We start from the raw sequence: 23,187 nt of genomic DNA, 5'->3' as shown, positions 1-23,187 counted from the left end.
AACTGTGGCTAAGATTCAGTCCCTGGCCTGGGAACTTCCTTATGCTGTGGGTTCAGCCAAAAAAGGAAAAAAAAAGACTATAGGGAGAATGGAGGAATTTTGAATACATGAAATTACTGATAAATATTTTATTTTTTTTTAATTTATTTATTTTTTTTTATTTTCCCACTGTACAGCAAGGGGGTCAGGTTATCCTTACATGTATACATTACAATTACAGTTTTTTTTTTTGATAAATATTTTAGAAAGACTATTTACTAAGTTAAAGTAATTCTTTTTTTCTGTTGATTTATTATGGCTAGTTTTAGAGCAAAGTAAATAACCCAGTGAATCAGCAACTGCTGGAATAATTAGCTCAGCCAAAAAAGTTCCCCACTTCTCTCTACCATTCCTCCCTCCTAGAATGGATGGATAGTGGTACTGTGCTTTGGAAAGCAGCTCTATCTCAACATAAGAAAACACCCAAACAAATCTCTTTTAATTCTTCCCATATAAAAGTAAACATAAAGACAGACATTTGGGTAGAGGCTGGTCTGATTATATTCTTACCATGTGTTTTAAAAGTCTTCAAATTTCTAAGAACTCATATTTCCCTTCTGGAGAGCTAATGAGGAAACTGGAAACCATACATTCTAAATAACTGCTCTCCATATGCAGTGGTGTGCTGGTGTAGACTTGTACTGCCTTTTTCTTTTTTTCTCCTTTTTTGGCTACTACACAGCTTATGGAGTTCCTGGACCAGGGATCAGGTACAAGCTGCAGCCTCTACCTAACCTGCAGATGGGGCAACACCAGATCCCTAACCCACTGTGCTGGGCTGGGATCAAACCTGCATCCCAGGGCTCCCAGGATGCCACTGATCCTGTTATGCCAAAGTGGGAACTCCTGCACTGGCTTTTGAGACCTATTTTTACAGTAAATTTGTGAGCCAGTTGAGTTCACATAGGTATCTTCAAATTGGCCATAGTGAAAGTATTTATACCATGGAAACTGGCAAATGCAACAGATCAGAGCTAGTTATTAAACACTTACCAGCTTCACATTGTATCTAGCATGCTTGTGTGAAAACAAATAGTTTAATTTCAAAAAATTGAAGTTGTTTATTTATTTTTATTTCTTTATTTATTTTTGCTTTTTAGGGCCGCACTCATGTCATATGGAGGTTCCCAGGCTAGGCATGGAGTCGGAGCTACAGCTGCTGGCCCACGCCACAGCCATAGCAATGCCAGATCCAAGCCATATCTGTGACCTACACATAGCTCACGGCTACACCAGATCCTTGACCCACTGAGAAGGCCGGGATCGAACCCATAACCTCATGGTTCCTAGTCAGATTTGTTCCCACTGTGCCACGACGGGAACTCCTGAAGTTGTTTATTAATATTAGAACTCTGACATTGTTTTGTAGACTTGTAAGGTTGGAAATATCTTCTAGTCTTTTGTTTACTCTCTTTCTTCAAGTAGGATATTGCTAGAAACATGCTAGATATCATCTGTAACTAACTTAAAAAATTCTGTACTGCATCTCTGTTGATTAATTCTGCAATGTATTCTATTTTGACTGCCCATTCAACATCAGATGAAGTAAGATTTCACTTCCAGGATGTCATGTTAATTTAGAATATTTAAAAATTCGCCTCTGAAGTAGAGAGTAAGAGGAAATAATATAATCTTCTAACCCTATCATTTCCTCTGCAAGTGTTTTTTATTCTTTTGCCTTTCTTTGTTTTCTCTTTCTCCCTTCAATCTTTAGTTGCTCCTCATCTTTTCTGTAGAAGAGGAATCTATTTTTATAGCAATATCCATGCTCTTCCATTGCTTACTTTGGCCTCTGGAGACTGGCACTTCTTTTAGGAATATTTTTAGCTGCTAAGATGTGCTAAGACAGGAGCCAATTAATGATGTATTTGTCTACAAGTTCTTGGAGACCTGCAGGGTTTGTTCATTCTGCAAGAATGATTTACAGGCTATAATGGTTAGAGTGTCAACAAGTGGAAACCATCGCTAGCACTAATGTCTTAACCCCAGGTTTATCACTGAGGGAGGAAGGTCATTGATTACAAGGCCCATCTGTTCCAAAGGTGTGTCCAATTTCCTTGTACAGCCTTTTGTGAATCAAGTCACTTCAGTGATTGGTCTCCTTGTACAGCTGTTTATCTGTGTCTCAAAATCATGTGTTTTATGCATATTTTACCGTGATGTCTTTGAGAAATGGGGTTTTATTTGGGGATGCTATAGTTATTCAACAATATGTTCAGTATATTACATATACCAGGAATGTGTATTTTGAAATCGTCCCTAACCTTAAGAATTGTGTTACCAGTGAGTTAAGTATATACCTTTCAAATGAGTGAGTAGACTTATATTATGGCAATAATTTGCTGTTGGAGGAAAAATAGATTCATCTCAGTGTGAGTTTTTTCTCCATTTACAGGATGAAACAAGAAGAGTTCTGTTACTATAATCAAGTTCTTTCTTAAAATACCCTTAATCTACTTATTTTTCTAAGTATTGATGCTACGCTTCTTAGATAGAACTTCACAATTTACAACCCACTTCCATATTTATCTCATTTTCCGTTAGGTATTTTCTCTCTGCACTTTTCTTCCCATGTAAGGTCATTGCATAACTGACAATAAGATTTGACAGGGGAGTTAAAAGTTATCTGATCAATTACTCAGCCTCTCTGTAAGCTATTTCTAAGAGGAGAAAATATTAGAGGGACAGACAGGCTGACCATTGGGTCAAATAGGAGGATGAAAGTAAATTTTCCTTCTTGTGGGAAGGGTAGACAGTATTATTTTTCACTTTTGTCCCTTTATTTAATAATTTTTTTTTTCCCAGGCTCAGACTGTTAAGTATGGATTCTGCTTCAGGGTCTCTCTGGTCAACTTGAGGCCATGAATTCGTCCCATTTGAGGGCTTTACCAGTCAACTGCAGACTTCCACCACATGCTGAGCCTAAGGGTTTGGGGTTCTGGAGTGTAAAATGCTTATTGCTTTTAAAGCAATGTAAATTTCTTTTTTTCCTTCCCTTCTTTCTCGCTTCTTCCCCCTCCCCTCCCCTCTCCCTCCTTCCAGATTTAGTTATTTCAAATCATATCAATACATACTTGGGGCAAATTAAGATTTCCAACCAGTATGGAATTTAAAATCATTTGCTTGCTCCAGTTTGGGATATTTTATTTCTGACTTCAGTAAAATTTTGGATCTTATGTTAAAAAAAATCTTATGTTCTTGTTCTGATGAGAGTACAGATCGTCAGGTACATTGATTGTTATTCTCTTCTTGTTCCGATGAGAGTGCAGATCGTCAGGTACATTGATTGTTCTGTGACGCTGAGGAAGACGGATTCTAAGCCCAGCCAGGCTGAATGGGGTTTGTGAAGTGATTGTCTTTTAACACTGGCTTGATAGATGAAGTAACTGGAAAACTGATCTTTACAAAAAATTGTGGAAAAATTGGTGCAACAAGGAAACTCCATGTCCTGAGCTGATGCAATGCAGCTTTTCCAAGTGTGATTCCTCAGCTGCAGAATCAGGAGGCAGCATAACTACTGTGTAAACAGGAAGATAAATTTGATAGTGAGGAAAGGCAGATGAAGGCAAAAACAGCCTTTCCCAAGTGTACTGGGAAGAGTGCTTGCTGCCTTTTCCTCCCGTTGCCAGGAGAGAGACGAACCAACACCGGGGTACATGTGCGTCACCAATTTTATCCACAAGGAATGACGTCCCTGTTAAACCTGGGATTTATTCCATGTAGACAGTGTAAACAGGAATGCACATGGCATCCTGTTGTAAAATCCATCTTTATAGCTGCAGAAAGGAAAATTAAGTGCTGATGAAAACGTGTCACTCTTCTGTTCAACAAATTGAAAGTAAATTGACACAGAGAGGCTTAGTCCAAGTAGAAAGTCTTCTATTTTATCTCTGTTTGTGGATGAATGATTGTGAAGGCAAAATCTCTTCAGAACCCTTTGTTGGGACCTTACAACAAAAATAGCCTTAGGGCACTGCCTGCCTAGAGAGCTTTTGTGGTTCTGTGACCAAGGAGATTAATCTTCTTTCTAGGAAATCAGCTGTTCACACACTGCTGCTGCCTTCATTCTCAAAGAAGAATTTTCATTTTTGCCTGAGGATGTGGGTTGGAGTTACAAGTGCTGACGCCTGGGGGCACAGACCCCTGGCACTGCCTCAGGCCCCTCTAGCTACTCAATTATTCCCTTTGCTGTTCCAGAAAGGTTTTCAGGGTCCATGACCACACCTACATCTCTAGGGCAAGTTCTACTGTCAGCCATGCTGCTGGGTGAATGGGATTTAGAAGACAATTCCTTTATTCGTTTACTCGTGGATTTATTTAGCTGAGAATTCTGTGCTCTCACTGTGTCTCAGACTTTATGCTGGACTTGGCTGATACGCAAGGGAGCTGACGTGACCCCAATCCACTGTATAGGGTCTGGGGTGGGGATTAAGCAAATATTTGCATTGATTAATGGACATTTTCCAACTAACGTACTGAAAGTAACAATGGAGCTGGACTTAATGGAAGCTACTCTAATGAAACCATAGTTGCCTGTGATGAGCAGGATAAGAGGGTCTCAGTAAGAGCCCTGTGCAGAAGGGGGCGTGGCCGGAAGACAAGGGGAGATGGTGCCTCAGGAGATCCCAGGGCACCAGGCCAGACCTCCTGGGGCTTAGAGACCTCCGCACAGAGCAATTTGGTCTTGGTGGTGAAGGCCCATGGGGAGTTGGCAGATGAATTTTCAAGCAGAGGGAACCAGACGAGGGTTGAATTTTGAAAAGGTAGCCCTGGCTTTGGGAGGGAAACGGGCTAGAGAGAGGCCCGAGAAGCATGGTGATATTTCCATTTGGAACCTTCAAGCAGGTTGGTTCCGGATCTGACATTTCTTCATTGTTGCCTCCCCCTGAACACTGTTGGTGTGAGCCTGTGCTTTCCTCCATGCTCTGCCTTCCCTGCATTTAGGAATGCTGATTTCCTTCCTTTGGGGGGGCCCCTTTAGTGTCTGACACTGGAGTTTGCATATTTGCATACATTCAACAAACGCTGTATTTAAGCTGCGACTCTTTTCCATCTCACGAGATGCGTCAGTAGGCCTAAAAGATTACAGCCCTTTTGTATTCTGGTGACAGTATTATCTAGGGTCTAATTAATTCCTGAAGACAGAGGAGGTGTATAAAAATATACTCTTTTGCTAAGTCATATATGCCTTACAGTTTATTTCCATATGTGAATATCTTTAATAAAATGACCTTGACAGTTCTATCTTGGTGTCAACCTAAAGCAATGCTGTCGTCATTACTATTACAATCTCCTTACAAATATAATAGACATATTCGGAGGAGATTGTTCCTGAGATTTCATTCAGAGTCGAAGAGGCAATAAGAGGCAAAACCATATTGGAAATTTTCTGATTCTGAAAACATAAATAAATAATGCACCTATAGGGAGTGGTACAGCCTGTGGCAGACTGGAAAGAGCATGCTCTATCCCAAAGCATTCAGATTCAGACACAAGGTATGCTATGACAGCCCAACAAAACACTGGGATGCCAAATTTGGCCAAGTGACTATAACTTTGCTATTTTAATTTTTTTTTGTTTGTTTGTTTTTAGGTCCGTACCCATGGCACATGGAAGTTCCCAGGCTAGGGATCAAATCAGAGCTACAGCTGCTGGCCTATACCAGAGCTCACGGCAACCTCGGATCCTTAACCCATTAAACAAGGCCAGGAATCAAACCGTGTCCTCACGGGTCCTAGTTGGGTTCGTTACCGCTGAGCCACAAAGGGAACTCCTGCGATTTCTTTTTTTTTTTTTTTAAACAATAAATTTTTTTTTTTTCCTTTTAATCCAGAGGAGTAATAGAAAATTTCAATGTGATCAACTACTTTCTGCAGGTTGTGGACCAAGCTCTTTTGAGTTTCTCAGTTATGTTGAGGTAGGGAGTCATGACCAGAATGACTGCAATACTACAGTCTTATAAAATAACTTTGGGAGGCAGACTTATGAGACTGCCTCCTGGCTTCTTCTGTTTCTTTTGTAGTAGACTGCTGTCGTTTCTCCTGTGTCTCAGTCCTGCTCGCACACCCATTAAGGGAGTGAGTTTGACAGAAAGGAAGATTATTATGAAATCAGCAGCAAAAAAACCCATCTCTTTCCACATCATACATACCTTCTGGGCAAATTCCTGAAGGTAGTTTATTAGAGACCTTCCCTCCAAGTGAAAAATGAGGGGCATATAAATAGCACTGACCCTGCCCCCACCTAATTTTAGATTAAGATTAGCTTCAGCTCAGGCTGAGAGGTCACACATGGCTTCTACAGTTAGCAGTCATTCGAACCACACACCCAGGAATCTCATGCAAAGAATATTTAGATAACAGGTTTCTAGGAAAAAGATAAGACTTTCTTCTTCTCCTCCCTCCATCTCCCCCTCCATTTCCCCCCTTTCCCTCTTCCCCTCCTCCTCCCCACCTCCTCTTCCTCCTCCTCCTCACCAGGGGTGAGCAGTCTCAGTGATTTTTACAAAAATGGGAGGAGCTTTCCCACTATAGAAATTGGGTCTGTTGGATGGATGAAGCAGAAAGGAGCTGAACAATAGGTTAATTTAGATTGCTTTGCTGCTTTGCTCTGAAATTTTATTATTTCTCCTAAAATGCAGAGGAACAGGCAGCATGATTTATGTTTGAATTCTGGGCCCTTCAGCAAAAATGATCCTCTTGAGCTGTATCTCTGCAATAGTGATAAAAATATCTGTCTTTGGAGTTCCTGTCGTGGCTTGGCAGAAACAAATCTGACGAGCATCCATGAGGATCCTCGTTCGATCCTGGGCCTCCCTCAGTGGGTTGAGGATCCGGTGTTGCCGTGAGCTGTGGTGTAAGTTGCACACACGGCTCGGATCTGGTGTTGTTGTGGCTGTGGTTCATTGTGGTTCATTGTTGTGGCTCTGATTGGATTCGACCCCTAGCCTGGGAACTTTCATATGCCACGGTGCCGCCCAAAAAGACAAACAAACAAAAAAAATCTCTTTTCTGTACTTTAGTGGGCTGTTATAAAAAGAAAACTAGATTATACATGATAAAGCACCTCACAATGGTAAGATAATGTGATGCAATAATAATAGTATTTTAAAAAATAACGAACACATAGGGCTTGTTTTGTTGCCAGGCACTCTTCTAAGCATTTACACTTATTATTTAGCTCTTATAATCACCTTATGAGGTAGAATCTAGCATCTCATTTACAGATGGGGAAACAGGGCCCCAGAGAGCTGAAGTAACTACTCAAGACCAGCCAGTAAGAGTTGCTGCCAGGTTTGGACCCACACAGTCTGGCTCTAGAAATTAATGCTTTTAGTCACTGCAGGTTAAAAAAAAAAAAAAAATGTAGAGGGTCAGCATTTGAATCCTGGCTTATTTGGCTTTGTAACTGAGGTCAGGTCTCCTGTGTAGTCTGAACTTGTTTGCTTACCATAGAATAGAGATGGGTAATAATACCTGTTTTAAGCTGTTTGGTGAGGACTAAATAAGAAAACATGAAAGTTCAGTGTTTAAGGATAGGAGGCACACAATGTGCTATTATTAATTATTGGGCATGTCATGGTATATTTGTCTGCTCAGGCGGCCATAAAAAAATACAACAGACGTTTATATTTTCACAGTTCTGGAATTGGGAAATTCAAGGTTAAGGTACCTGGTTTCTTTTTGTTTGTTTTGATTTTTAGGGCTGCACCCTCAGCATATGGAAGTTCTCAGGCTAGGGGTTTCTGCTGAGCCACAGTGGGAATTCCCAAAGCACCTGGTTTCTGATGAGGCCCATCTTCCTGACTTGTTGGCAGCTGCCTGCCTGCTGTGTCTTCAACAACCTTTTCTTCATGCTTGTGGAGAGAGAGAGAATCTTTGGTGTCTCTTCCTCTTCCTATAAGGCCAACAGTCTTTCTAGATTATGACCTCATTTAACCTTAATTGCCTCCTTAAAGGCCTTACCTCCAAAAACCATCCCATTGAGACTTAGGGCTTCAACATATGAATTTAGGGATGGGCACAATTCAGTGCCCAACAGGTGGGAAGCTGGGGAAAGAGAATTAGGATAGAAGGGGCATATGGAGTATTTTATTTTTCAGGTAGATTTCTTAGACATCCGTTGTGGAGGACAAAGAAGTTATCAGCTGAGTGTAATGAATTAGTGACTATACAGTATTTTTTGCACTGCATGTCATTTGCCTTCTCTTTGGTGTGATAGAAAAAGTCTCTGTACTATTTATTTTGGGGCTTTTAGGTGAGCCTGAGTTTAAATACATTGGGAATATGCATGGCAACGAGGCTGTTGGACGGGAACTGCTCATTTTCCTGGCCCAGTACCTGTGCAATGAATACCAAAAGGGGAATGAGACCATTGTCCAGCTGATCCACAATACCCGGATCCACATCATGCCTTCCCTCAACCCCGATGGCTTTGAGAAGGCAGCATCTCAGGTGGGTGTCTGCTTGCTTTATTTCGTGGATTGCACATATGTGCTCATTTATGAGGAATGTGCTCACATGAAGTGTACAGAGAGCGCTGTGGAGGGTGTAAGTGATAATGGTGTTCAATTTGCTAGTGAGGAAGAAGATCAGAAGGTTAAGTGATGGTGGATGAGGGTTTCTTCAGCAGAAATGTGAATAAGAAATTTGGTTAGTAAGTCAGTATTATTTTGTTGTTTAGCAAATCATATTTATTCGTTCACATTTGTGACTAGGCAAGTTTGTGTCTAAAATCTAGACATATGAAAAGTCTCTTCAGCCACATTGAAGAGTGAGGCCATTGCAGATTCTGAATGAGGCGATGCCATAGCGCCCTCTACTGAAGTCTGTTTATGATGCATGAAGTAATAAATTAAAAAAAGCCAAACAAACCCTCCTACCCCTAAATCAAAATTAACTTAATATACTTTAACTGTTAGAGAAGCTAGAAAGTAGTGATGTTTTCAGAGAAGATATATAGAGTGCTCCCATTTTGTTTTCTCAGGGGTGGAGGACGTTTTGTTGTTTTCTACTGTTTCAAATAATTTTCTTATTTTATGAGAACATATTAAAGTATATATTTAGTATGTTAATCTCTGGCTAAGAAATTTTTTTGCACCTTAAAAATAAAAGATCCAGTGACTTGATAGTTTGACCTTGTCTGAAATCTAGTCAGTGGATTTCTGTAAGTATAACATTGATATAATTGTTAAAGTTGTAAGAGAAAAATTCTGGTAACATAGAGAATAAAATTATTTACTATTTTAAGGTGATATTCAGAACTTTAAGACAGGATAGACAACAAATTATCACCGCTATTTTCTGTCTTATAGATTTTTATTCCTCAGTCTGAACTTACACAAGTTTAGAAATATGGAAATTATCTCTATATTATAGATTTAATATAGTTTAACAGTGAAACAAGAAATCTACTTTATAGAATATAACTGAATAGTTTAGAAATTTATTAAATTTCCAGATTATACGATTAGTGGAATGAAGGGTTTAAAATTGAACAGGAAATTTTCAACTTACAGAGTTGAAACAAAAGTTCTGGAGCTCATCATTTTTATGAAGACTATAAAAGAGAGGCACATTGGTGTTCCCATTGAGGCTCAGTGGGTTATGAACCCAACTAGTATCCATGAGGATCCAAGTTTGATCCCTGGCCTTGCACAGTGTGTTAAGGATTCTGCCTGGCCATGACCTGTGGTGTAGGCCAGTGGCTCAGATCCTGCATTGCTGTGACTGTGGTGTAGGCTGGTGACTACAGCTCCAATTCGACCCCTAGCTTGGAAACTTCCATATGCCACAGGTGTGGCTCTAAAAAGCAAAATAATAAATAAATAAAAGATAAAAGAGAGGCATATTGGTAATTCGTAAATAATTCATGTTAAGCTCAATTTAAGCATCTAACCTTTAGTAATTTGTTCTTTTGAATATTTCAAAGGAGAGTTCTGTGGTTTTTCAGAAGCAGTGAGTATTTTACTTAAGCCAAGTACAGAGTGGCATGCCGTGAGACATACCCTCTATTATTAGTTCATATATATGTGCTTTTTTGCAGTTTAATGTTAAATATATTTTGTGTAATTATTATTAATATTTAAAATATTATTCATTGAAAATACTTTCAAAATGTGTGTAACAAATACTTTAAACCTGGTACTGATACCTTCATGAGTATATCAGTAATTTAGTGAAAATGTCATTGTAGGAGGATATTGTTGAAATGAGTGATCTTAAAAAATGATTTTAAAAATCATGAATAAGACCTTAAAGTCTTAACTCATTTTTAGTTTAACAATAATAGTAAGTGATTTTCCTCTGTTTTTTGTTTTCTGTTTTTTTAGCCTGGTGAGCTCAAGGACTGGTTTGTGGGTCGAAGCAATGCCCAGGGAATAGATCTGAACCGGAACTTTCCTGACCTGGACAGGATAGTTTATGTCAATGAGAAGGAAGGTGGTCCAAATAATCATCTGCTGAAAAATCTGAAGAAAATTGTGGATCAAAACACAAAGGTAGAGAATGTGTATGGTTTCCTTGGGTTCTGTTTTCCATCCTGAGGACGCAGGTCTGTTACCTTCATCATGGTGAAGGCACAGGAATCCTGTGAAAGCTTGAGCAGGATAGTTCACTACACTGTCAAAGTCAAGGCTGGGATGCCTGGGGCCTGGAAATCAGTCCTACCTCAGGACTGGTCAGGGGTTTAGGGAGTAGGAGGCAGGGGTAGATCAGGATGGAGGAACTTGGTTGTGGGTATTGTGGAAAAGCTTTTTGGCCTTTTCAGAGGCCCTTGATCAGCACATCTGATCAGCACCTCCTCCAGCATCTCACCCTGTTGACCTTTTTCTTCTTTTCCAGAACTTTCTTCCCCTTTGTTTTGCACAACTCTACTTTCTCCTGCCTCCTCTACTGCCTTTCAAATTGCAACTGTTTCCTTCCATGTTTCTTCTGCCTTGGCTTAAACAATGGCCTTCAGGGCCCCATCTGCTACCCTCATCTCTTTCCCTAGGTTTTTGTCCTCTCCTGTACCTTCAGTGCGATGGATTACACAGGTTCTCCCAGATCTCTGTGGAGTTCTGTTTCTCTCTTTTACTTGCTCACGAGTCCCTTTATCTGGTGACATTCGGGGCCTCATGGTCAGCATGACTGGAAACAAGTCTTTCCCTAAGAAAACACTTACTTGATCATGCAAAGCCTGAGTTTTCCTGTCTCTGTCACTCAGTAGTCATGTTACCAGATCTCAGCATGTTGGCTCTGACACCCTTCAGCCTCATCTTCCTCTGCAAACTCAGGCCCTGTGGCCTCCTGCCCTGACAAGGAAGGTAGCCCCCATTCTTGCTTTGGGTTCAGCTTCTCCCACCTTCATTCAGTCTTCTCAAATTCCTCCAGAGTGATATTCATACACAAATTATTGCTCTATTGCTTAAAAACCTAACTTCGCCAGCTCCCCACTGCCCAGAGGATAAAGTGAAAACTCAAAATGTCAGAATTGTATCCATTCTTTTTTCTCACATTACCACGCTCCATCATAAGTGACTAGACATAGTTCCCAGTACTACACAGCAGGATCTCATTGCTACTCCATTCCAAAGGCAATAGTTTGTATCCGTTAACCCCAAGCTCCCCAACCACCCCACTCCCTCCCCCTCCCCCTTGGCAACCACAAGTCTATTCTCCAAGTCCATGATTTTCTTTTCTGTGGAAAGGTTCATTTGTGCCATATATTTGATAATGTGAGAAAAAAGAATGTATACATATATGTTTAACTGGGTCATCATTTCTGTATAATAGAAAATTGATAGAACACTGTAAACCAGCTATAATGGAAAAAAATTAAAATCATTATATATAAAAAATGTCAGAATTGGGTGATGGTTTAGGGTGGAGACTCTAAAGCCAGCCTCCTTGGGTCAAACCCTGGTTCTGTTCTTGATGTGTGAGTTTTGGAAAGTTATTTAACCACTCTGTGTTTCTGCTTCTTCATCTGAAATATGGAGATGATTATAGTATCCTCCCCATAGCGTGGTTATGAAGATTGAATGAGTTAGTACCTAGAAGTGCTGGAGGTCAGGACCTAGAATTGTTACTAGGGTGTCAGCCTAGTTTCTCGGTGCTCTGTTATGGGCCACAGGGTCAGATGGACACACTGACACACCAACTAAACATTTGGTGCCTTCAGGCCAATACCATTTGATCACTGTTTCCAGTTACATGGAGGGGAGGCAAGCCCACCACGGAGGAACAGTGAGGACTGTGGTCAGCAGCCCCCAGCGCCTCTTGTGTCTTTCCAGGCAATTCTGCTCTGGCTTGTCAACTTCTTCTAGTATCTTTCCTAAGTGAGAACTGGGAAAGGACAGTGTCCTCCTTTTATTAATAGTTCCAGGGCTATTCAAGTTTCCCTTGGCCCCTGGCAGCTTGCCAGCCCACCCACTCCTTAACCTGGCTTTGATATTCCATATACTCCCTGAGTGTACCACTTTCTAATAATTTTGTCTTCATATGTGTTGTTGTTCTAGCTGTCCACAGTGCTCTTCTTGTTCCTTCCATGTCACCTCCCCTGCAAAGTCTTCCTCTGTACCTCCAAAAAGATCCTGTTAAGCCTGCCTTTATGTTATTTATATATGCTTCCAGTCTGGTGCTTTGAGTTGCATAGAGCTTTATATATGTTATAATTTATTTATATACCTGTTTTTCTTTTTGATTCTAGATTTCAGTTCCTTTTTTTTTTTTTTTTTTTAATTTCATGGCCACACCCACAGCATATGGACCTTCTTGGGCCAGTGATCCATTGAGCCACAGCTGTGACCTAACGCCACAGCTGCAGTGATGCTGGATCCTTTAACCTACTGATGGAACCCTCACTGCAGCAATGACCCAAGCTACTGCAGTTGGATTCTTAACCCACTGAACCATGGCAGGAACTCCTAGATTTCAGTTCCTTGATTACAGGAATTAGAATTCCTGTTTGAGTCTGACATATAGTAGACTGAAAGACTATTATGAATGAGTGCAATGCAGCCTGGTAAGCAGATCACAACATCTAAAAACCAGACATGCAGTCAGCACATGGTTGGGACACTGGGTTGTTGATCCAGGAAAGAGGGATTCTCCTGCATATATTTAGGGTTCATCTAATCCTAAATATATGCGTGGGGACTGGTCTGCGAAAAGGGCTGCCAGGGCCTGAGGAGTTTGCAGAAGCTGATAAGTGAGTGACCTAAATGTTCCTGCTTCTGATTCATAGATTGGCAGTTTCTCAGCCCCCAAACAATCTTTCCTGGGAGAAAGGAGAGCTGGAAAAGCATAGGGCTGGGATAACCAGAGGGGAGAAGAGGGTAGTCTTGTGGAATGAGCTATGAAGTGGAAGACAGAAGCAAAAACTATTTTGGAAGCCCAGTGTGGATATTAGCCCACAAACTTTCCCCACTGCTTACATTTACTAGCCCATGATGTCTGTTAAATATGAAGAATGAGAAAAAGAATTCTTAACTATCATAGAAGGATTGGGAGTTCCCATTGTGGTGCAGCAGAAACGAATCTGACTAGGAACCATGAAGTTGCAGGTTCGATCCCTGGCTTCTCTCAGTGGGTTAAAGATCCGGCGTTGCAGTGAGCTGTGGTGTAGGTGGCAGACGAGGCTTGGATCTGGTGTTGCTGTGGCTCTGGCGTAGGCCAGCAGCTACAGTTCTGATTAGACCCCTAGCCTGGGAACCTCCATATATAGTGGGTGTGGCCCTAAAAAAAAAATATCATAGAAGAATCATGAAGTAAACTCACGTTGACAGGATATTAGATTAGCTGCCTTGGTGCAAGTGCCATAATTTTCCACCAGCACTAACCTTCCTCTTCCCTAACGGAACCTGTGTAATATTTGCATAATATGTGTTTGTATTAGATGTTTTCATACATCTAGCTTAAGAATGCTCTTGAAAAACATGTTTGCTCATGTTATTTTAAAAAAACTAGAGCTTTTACTGAAAAAAATCTCAGTGCCAGTACCTTTTCTGGATAAAGGTAAAATAAAGAGAAATATATACAAGTTAAATTTTAGTCTCTTTTCTGGAACAGAAGGAAGATTTTTTTCCATTGTACTGAATCTTTAGTAAATCATGGGGCAATATTGCCTGTGTCTGGTTCATCTCCATTTTCTTTCTTTGTCAATTAGATTGAGACAGGGTTTGGACCTAGCCCAGAGCAAGATACATAGTAGGCATTTCATTAATGCTATTTCATATCCCTTCTTTCTCACTTGCCCTTCTTAGCCTTAAAATGGTCTGTATATATGTAGGTCTGTTTGTATATATTTACTTTTATTAAGATATACTTGGCATATAACATTATGATTTGATACTTATAATGTCTTACGAAATGATCACCATAATAAGTCTAGTTAACATCCATCACTACACATAGTTACACATTTTTTTCCTTGTGGTGAGAACTTTTAAGATCTCTCTTAGCAACTTTCAAATATACAACACAGTATTACTAATTATAATCCCTATGCTATATATACATACCTAGGACCTATTTATTTATAACTGAAAGTTTGTACTTTTGACCCCTCCACCCATTTCACCTGTCTCCAACCTCCTGCCTCTGGCAACCACCAGTCTGTCCTCTGTATCCTTAGAGAGGTTTTAAAATTTCTAGGGTTGTAGGAATCGAGGTTAAAAAAGGAAGATTCCTTATTTATAATAGTCAAGATAGGAAAGCAACCTAAATATTCATTAACGGATGAGGAAGATATGCTATGTACACGATATAATACTACTCAGCCATAAAAAAATGAAATTTTGCCATTTGCAACAACTTGGATGGATTTGGAGGGTATTATGCTAAGCAAATTAAGTCAAAGATAGACAAATGCTATATGATACCACTTATGTGTGAAATCTAAAAGATAAAAACCAGTGAATATGATAAAAAAGAAGCAGACTCACAGATATAGAGAACAAACAAGTGATTAACAGTGGGGAGAGGGAAGGCGGAAGGGGGCAAGATAGGTGTGGGAGATTGAGGTACAAAAATACTATGTATGAAATAAGAAAGCTACAAGGATATATTGTATAGCACAGGGATATAGCCAGTATTTTGTAATAACTATAAATTGAGGATAACCTTTAAAAGTTGTGGGTCACTGTGTTATACACCTGAAACTTATATAATATTGTACATCAACTATACTCATTAAAAAATGTAGATTCCTGGGAGTTCCTGTCCTGGTGCAGTGGAAACAAATCCAACTAGGAACCATGAGGTTGCGGGTTCGACCCCTGGCCTTGCTCAGTGGGTTGCCGGCGTTGCCGTGAGCTGTGGTGTAGGTCGAGGACGTGGCTTGTATTTGGCGTTGCTGTGGCTGTGGTGTAGGATGGCGGTGACAGCTCTGATTAGACCCCTAGCCTGGAAACCTCCATATGCTCCGTGTGAGGCCCTCAAAAGACAAAAAGACAAAAAAAAAAAAAAGAAAAAAGTAGATTCCCATGAATGCTGAATCAGGAAGTCTTGGGTGTGTATCCTATGGGAAAAAGTGGCAGAAAGGAATCTACATTTTTTTTTCTCTTTTTATGACCACACTTGTGGCACATGGAAGTTCCTGGGCTAAGGTCAAATTGGAGCTGCAGCTGTTGGCCTATGCCACAGCCATGGCAACACAGCCAGGGCAACACAGCCATAGCAACACAGCCATGGCAATATCTGCAACCTATGCCCCAGCTTGTAGCAATACTGTATCCTTAACCCACTAAGTAAGGCCAGGGACCAAACTCACATCCTCATGGACACTATGTTGAATTCTTACCCCTGAGCCAAAACGGGAACTCCAGAACCTACATTTTTATTACGTCCTCCAGAATGCTCTCCCTTCTCTTCTGCACCTTTTTGAATATAAGCTCTCTGCTGCTCCTCGGAGTTCTTCCTGCCAGGTCGTTTCTCATCTACTCTCTAGCACTTCAGCCTGTTCCCTGCCACCATTATCTAGGCTGAATACATGAACCTTGGCTTGAATTGTGATTAAAATAAGTCAAATAATTTTATTAAATTTATACTTGTCTTTAATGGCTAGAATTGTGAAGAAAATGGAATTAATAAGCTCTAATATATTTTAAGAGCCAAAGCCATCTAGTTATGGAGCATAACATTTGAGCTATATTTACAGTCTTTAAGTGGAAGTTTTAATTAAGAGGTCATAGCTGACTCTGGATTTGATTAAGGGTTCCATATTAAGGGTTTGCCAGAGCTTTCTCTCTGGATTAGTTAATATGTGATTACAGTAATCGGAGCTTTTAGCATTTAGTCAGCTATTAGTAGTCAAAGAGAAACTTGAATTTAACTTATCAAGTTGTGGAGTTTGATTGCTTGGTTTTGAATATCTGGTGATATGAATATTAGCAATAGTGTATGTATAGTAACTAACAATAGGCTAAACTAATAGCCACATATTCAGGACTGTATCTGTAAATTTGTTTCAAAAAACAGTTTAGAAGTTCTTTAAAAACTTTTTTTATTAAAAAGTAATATTTAGGAGTTCCCGTTGTGGTGCAGTGGAAACGGATCCGACTGGGAACAATGAGGTTGTGGGTTCAATCCCTGGCCTTGTTCGGTGGTTAAGGATCCGCATTGCTGTGAGCTGTGGTGTAGGTGGCAGACTTAGCTCGGATCTGGCATTGCTGTGGCTGTGGTGTAGGCCAGTGGCTGTAGCTCTGATTCGACCCCTAGCCTGGGAACCTCCACATGCCGTGGATGTGGCCCTACAAAGCAAAAAAAAAAAAAAAAAAAAAAAAAAAATTATATAAGCAAAAAGACAAATCAAATATAGATAAGAAGAAAAATAACCCATTATGCTCCCCCCCCCTTTTTTTACTGTTTTTGACCACACCTGTACCATATGCAAGTTCCTAGGCCAGGGATCTAATCCAAGTTGCAGAAACTCTGGATCCTTGACCCACTGCACCAGCCCCGGAATCGAACCAACAACACCACAGAGACAAGCCAGATCATTTACCCATTGTGCTGCAGTGGGAACTCCCCCATAACCCTACATTCTTAAATGACCACCATTCACATTTTGGTATGTATCCTTCAAAATTATGTTTATTCATAAATTAACATGTAAATATATGGAAACATGTCATTTTGAACTCTTTCAGGTCAATAATAAATACTAGAATACAGTCTGCTGCAGGATGGCTTTGCCTCCTGAGCTCACACTCAAACCTACCTTTCACTCCACGGAATATTTGCTTGCTTCTCTATCCAAATTTACCTTATTTTTCCCCCGGAGACATTGTGATGTACAACCTCCTTCCTGAAGTCCTCAGTGCTTCTCCAAACCATAGAGATCTCTCTCTCTTCTGAACTCAGTGAAATATCTGTCAGTACCAATCATTGGGTTTGAATAAATACGGGGAATGGGTGGATGCACAAGCAAGAGGACCGAAAGAAAATTCAGCAGTAAAAGAAAAACTTTTGAACAGAATATTATAGAAGAAATGTGTGCCAAACCTGTATCATATGATGTTAATGCTATTTTTTTAGAAATAAGCCTAATAAAACCATAAACTCATTGCCAAAAAGCACATACATTAGATTTTTTTGTTTAAGTTATCCTATATTTGTTTAAGGTTGATTTAAACCAAAATTTAAGTTGGATTTGATTTAATTTAAACTTTAGAAGCAAATATAAATGTGTATAAGAATTTAATACATAACAAAGGGAATGTTTCAGATTATTGTGGGAAGAATAGGTTATTCAACAAATGGGACTGAGACAAATCCATCTCACAAATATCAGCATAGATCAAGAGAAAATCTAGATATGTTGTGATTTCAATATAAAAAGTATAAACCTAGTAAAATAAAACTTTGGTAAATATGGCATTTCCTTTTATCCCTTTGGTAAATAAATCCCCCTTATCTATATAACTGATGATCATTTAATAGTTATTGAATAAATGGGTGAAATAGAAAAGCAAAAGAAGAAAAGCAGTAGATTTGACAATATAAATATCTTAATGTTTTGTATTTTAATTTTTATTGTTCTTAAATTTGAAAGGCAAATAACAAACTTGGGGAAATATAAGATGTAGTAGAGGGTTGAACAACTCTTGCAAATTAATAAACTAATTTCAGTAGAAAAATAGTTAAACCATATATAAATATGTCACCAAAGAATAAACATAAATGGGAATTCCCACTGTGGTGCAATGGTTTAAGAATCTGACTGCAGTGGCTCCAGTTACTGTGGAGGTGCAGGTTTAATCCCCAGCCTGGCACAATGGATTAAAGTACCGGGTGTTGCCACAGCTGTGGCTGAGATTCAGTCCCTGGCCTAGGTACTTCCATATGCCTTGTGTACAGCCATAAAATAAAAAAAAAAGAATAAACGTAAATGGTCACTAAACATATAGAAATGGCTCCAGTATTACTAATCAAAAAAATGAATTTTTTTTTTTTTTTGTCTTTTTGCCTTTTCTAGGGCTGCTCCCATGGCATATGGAGGTTCCCAGGCTAGGGTTCTAATCAGAGCTGTAGCCATTGGCCTACGCCAGAGCCACAGCAACGCGGGATTTGAGCCGCGTCTGCAACATACGCCACAGCTCAAGACAACGCCGGATCCTCAACCCACTGAGCAAGGCCAGGGATCGAACCCACAACCTCATGGTTCCCAGTCGGATTCGTTAACCACTGTGCCGTGATGGGAACTCCAAAAAATGAAAATTTAAAAAATTCTGTTTATTATTATGTATTATGTATTTATTCTATTATGTATTAAAGCGACAGACTTAAAAAACACATATGCTATGTTGATAAGAATGATTAGAAATGACAAGTTTAATATACTGTTGCTCAGTATGTTGCTGTATCTTACAGGAAGGCAATCTGGAATACGTTTTTTGTTTTTGTTTTTTGGCTTTTCTAGGGCTGCAACCGCAGCATATGGAGGTTCCCAGGCTAGGGGTCTAATCGGAGCTGTAGCCACCAGCCTATGCTAGAGCCACAGCAATGCAGGATCCAAGCCTCATCTGCGAGCTATACCACAGCTCATGGCAATGTCAGTTCCTTAACCCAGTGAGTGAGGCCAGGGATCGAACCTGCAACCTCGTGGTTCCTAGTCAGATTTGTTAACCGCTGAGCCACAATGGGAACTCCCTGGAATACATTTTTTTTTTTTAAATTAAGAAATATGCTTAGTTTTTGGTCAGTTCATTTCATTTCTAGGGAAATTTCCCTTTAAAAAGTATGGATCTGGGCAAAGAGTAGCTCCAAGTGTGTTCACAGCATTGTTTTTTCATAATAAATCAATACCCAGCAATTGGTGATTCCCCCACTCCACCTTTATTGAGGTATAATTGACAAATAAAAATTATATAGAATTAAGATGTGCAGTGTGGTGATTTGATATACATATATGCTGTTCAGTGATCACCACAATCAAGCTAATTAACATACCCATCACCTCACAATTACTTTTTTTTTTCCTTGTGGTGAGGATAGTTGTAATCTATTCTCTCAGCAAATTTAAGTACACATATAATAATAATTTAGTATTATTAAGTCATCTGGGGGTACAGTAGATCCTCAGAGCTAATTCATTATGTAATTGAAAGTTTGTATCCTTTGACCATCATCTTCCCATTTCCCCCTCCCCTCCCACCAACTAGAGATTCCTGATGCTGGTGTGGTGGCTTTGAGCCAGACTGCTGGGCTGGAGTCCTGCCCCTCCACTCCCAACTGGGGGCCTCATGTGTTCCCAGACTTCCCTATGTCCCAGTTTACTTATCTGTAAAATGGAGGTACATACAGCTTGTGGGTGGTTGTGAAAATTCAGTGTGTCACACAGAAAGTATTAGCTGTTATTTTGTTTGTGTTTAAAAATAAGTAGTATCCGTACATGAACTACTACTCAGCCATTAAAACAATGATTTATTTATTTATTTAGCTTTTCAGGGCACACCCACGGTATATGGAGGTTCCCAGGCTAGGGGTTGAATCAGAGCTACAGCTGCTGGCCCATGCCACAGCCACAGCAGTGTGGGATCCAAGCCACGTCTGTGACCTCCACCATATTCACAGCAACGCTGGATTCCTGACCCACTCAGCAAGGCCAGGGATCGAACCCGAATCCTCATGGATACTAGTTGGATTCACTTCTTCTGAGCCACAATGGGAAGTCCTAAAACAAAAATTAGAAGGCTATTCAGTGACTTGAAAAAGTGTTATCTGTTGTCAAGCAAACGAGGTGGTGTACAAAATGGTATGTAAATGATCACATTAAAAAACTTTGTAAGTGCATTGGAAGAAGACTAAGAAAGATATATGAAAATGTTAGCAGTGCATATCTTTAGATGGTAAAATTATGGGTAATGTTAATTTCCTTTGTGTTTCTCTCTTCTACATTTCTACAATGAACAATTTTTATAGTGAGAATAAGATAAATCAAACAAATAACAAAATAACACCCTATTCTAAATCACTTTTTTATTTTTTAAATTTTTTTAAGTTTTTATTTTTTCCATTATAGTTGATTTACATTTTCTGTCAGTTTCTGCTGTACTGCAAAGCAACCCAGTTATACATGTATATACATTCTTTTTCTTACCTTATCCTCCATCATGTTCCATCACAAGTTACTATTGTAGTTCCCTGTGCTATACAGCAGGATCTTATTGCTTATCCACTCCAAATGTGATAGTTTGCATCTATTAACCCCACTTTTTCATAATTAAGAGTAGCCTACATGAAAAATAGGACAGTTTTTGTTTTTTGTTTTTTGGCTGTGCCAGTGGCATGCCAAAGTTCCAGGGCCAGGGATCAGATCCATGCCATAGCAATGACAACACCAGATCCTTAGCCTGCTAAGGGAATTCCCCCAAAAAGGATAGTTTTGCTACATTAAAGCTGACATACTGAAAATAACATGGGATTTATAATTTCATAGACCGGATTTGAATCTTAAAGTTCTGAGTGTTAACATGTCATTAACACTCCCAATATTCAGAGTCTCCTCTGAGAAACGGGGATGGATATCTTTTCTTACGCCAATGGGGACGTTGTGGCGCTCAAGAAAATAGTGTATGTGAGAAATATTCATAAACTGAACAGAGACATACAAGATCTGATTATCACCATCAATACCTACTGATGCTCTTAGTATTTCTGTACCAAAGAACAATATGAATAACATTTTCAGTAAAAGGTTTTTTTTTTTTTTTAAATCAAAGAGGTTTAAAACTTGGGAGCTTATCTTATTTGGGGGGGGGGGGTCGCACTAGTGGCATGTGGAAGTTCCCAGGCTAGGGGTCTAATTGCAGCTACAGCTGCCAGCCTACACCATAGCCACAGCAATACGGGATCTGAACCGCATCTGTGACCTACACTACGGCTCACGGCAATGCCAGATCCTTATCCCACTGAGCAAGACCAGGGATGGAACCTGCAACCTCATGGTTCCTAGTCAGATTTGTTTCCGCTGAGCCACGACGGGAACTCCGGAGTTTAATAAGAGTCTTACTAGTTGCTATTAAAAACTTAGCAGATACAAGTATCAAGCTATTGGCTCAGATTCATTCTTTGGTATAAATTTCCTTCCTCCTTTCTTTTGCTTCCAAGGTATGGGGGCTATGAATCATTCAAAAGACAACATGAATATCTGAAACTTTCGCTTTTGTTTTAATTTATTTTAAAATTTCTTTTATTATTTTAATTTTAATTAATTTTTTATTACTAAAAAATTTTTTTTTAGAGTTTTGGGTTTTATTTATTTATTTTGCTTTTTAGGGCTGCACTGATGGCATATGGAAATTCCCAGGCTAGGGGTCGAATTGGAGCTATAGCTGCTGGCCTATGCCATGGCCACAGCAACACCAGATCCAAGCCACATGTGTGACCTACACCACAGCTCACAGCAACACTGGATCCTTAACCCACTGAGCGAGGCCAGGGATCGAATCTGCATCCTCATGGATCCTAGTCGGGATTGTTAACTGCTGAGCCACAAAGGGAACTCCTAAAATTTTTTTTAAAGATTTTTATTTTTTCTATTATAATTGATTTACAATGTTCTGTCAATTTCTGCTGTACAGCAAAGTGACCCAGTATACATACATGTATATATACACATACATTCTTTTTCTCACATTATTGTCCATCATGTTCCATCACAAGTAGATGATCATCCCAAAGTAAACTACTTAACAGTGAAATCTGAAAAGACTCAATTTAATTTAATTTAATTTTTTTTGCTATTTTAGGGCCACATCCGAGGCATATGGAGGTTTCCAGGCTAGGGGTCGAATCAGAGCTCTAGCCTCTGGCCTACACCACAGCTACAGCAGGATCCAAGCCTCGTCTGTAACCTACACCACAGCTCATGGCAACACCAAGATCCTTAACCCGCTGAGCAAGGTCAAGGATTGAACCCTCATTCTCATGGATCCTGGTTGGGTTTCTTAACAGATGAGCCACGAAGGGAACTCCCAATTTAATTTTTTAATAGAATGAAATGTTTGAAATAGTTGAAGGACATTAGAAAAATAGTAAGCAAAAATTGAAAATAAAATCTACCATGTATCTAGAGATGAACCACCATAAAGAAAGAACCCTGTTCTGTGGCTCAACTATTTTTTTTCCTCCTTGTTTTTTTCTCTTAGTTATTATTAACAAAAACCAGATGGAGATGTCCCCAAATCTGCGAGTGATTTGTATGCTGATTTTAAAGTTGCAAGGAAAGAAAAGCTGGCAGCTCATAACAGTAGAACTTTTAAGGAAATTTAAACACTACCAACGTGGTTTTTATTATGAGTTTGAGAAAGGGAATGCTACTCCTTTTTTTTTTTTTTTTTTTCCTTTGACAACCACCACAAAGTGCTTGGCATAAGACTAGCTTTCAGTTGTTGGTGATTTATTTTTTACCTTTTTTATGTCTTTTCTGTCAAATGATCCCACCAATGGCTGCCACATCTATAATCCTTTTAATCTCTTCTTTAATACAGCTTGCTCCTGAGACCAAGGCTGTCATTCATTGGATTATGGATATTCCTTTTGTGCTCTCGGCTAACCTCCATGGAGGAGACCTGGTAGCCAATTACCCTTATGATGAGACTCGGAGTGGTAGGTGTTCTCCCTGCTTCTCTCTCTCTCTCTTTTTTTAGGGCTTCACCCGTG

General features: G+C 39.6%; 1 protein-coding gene across 2 annotated transcripts in view; it reads left to right on the top strand.

The window, feature by feature from the left end:
- The window catches only part of CPE (carboxypeptidase E), a 126,880-nt gene that overhangs the window by 84,397 nt on the left and 19,296 nt on the right, over positions 1-23,187 (top strand). For both annotated transcript variants that reach the window (XR_014811770.1, NM_001097439.1), the window contains 3 exon segments: positions 8,297-8,493; positions 10,371-10,538; positions 23,016-23,133. Coding sequence is in view for 1 of the 2 variants with exons in the window: in NM_001097439.1 (NP_001090908.1) it covers positions 8,297-8,493; positions 10,371-10,538; positions 23,016-23,133 (483 nt within the window). In the remaining variant the exon portion in view is untranslated.

Source organism: Sus scrofa, chromosome 8 (assembly GCF_054392235.1).
Source record: "Sus scrofa isolate SSC_HxYL_T2T_F1_AM1 chromosome 8, Sscrofa_HxYL_maternal_Yorkshire_Landrace_v2.0, whole genome shotgun sequence".
In the NCBI taxonomy this organism is placed as follows: Eukaryota; Metazoa; Chordata; class Mammalia; order Artiodactyla; family Suidae; genus Sus; species Sus scrofa.
The sequence above is the reverse complement of the archived record's forward strand: the minus strand, read 5'-3'. Positions and strand labels throughout refer to the sequence as shown.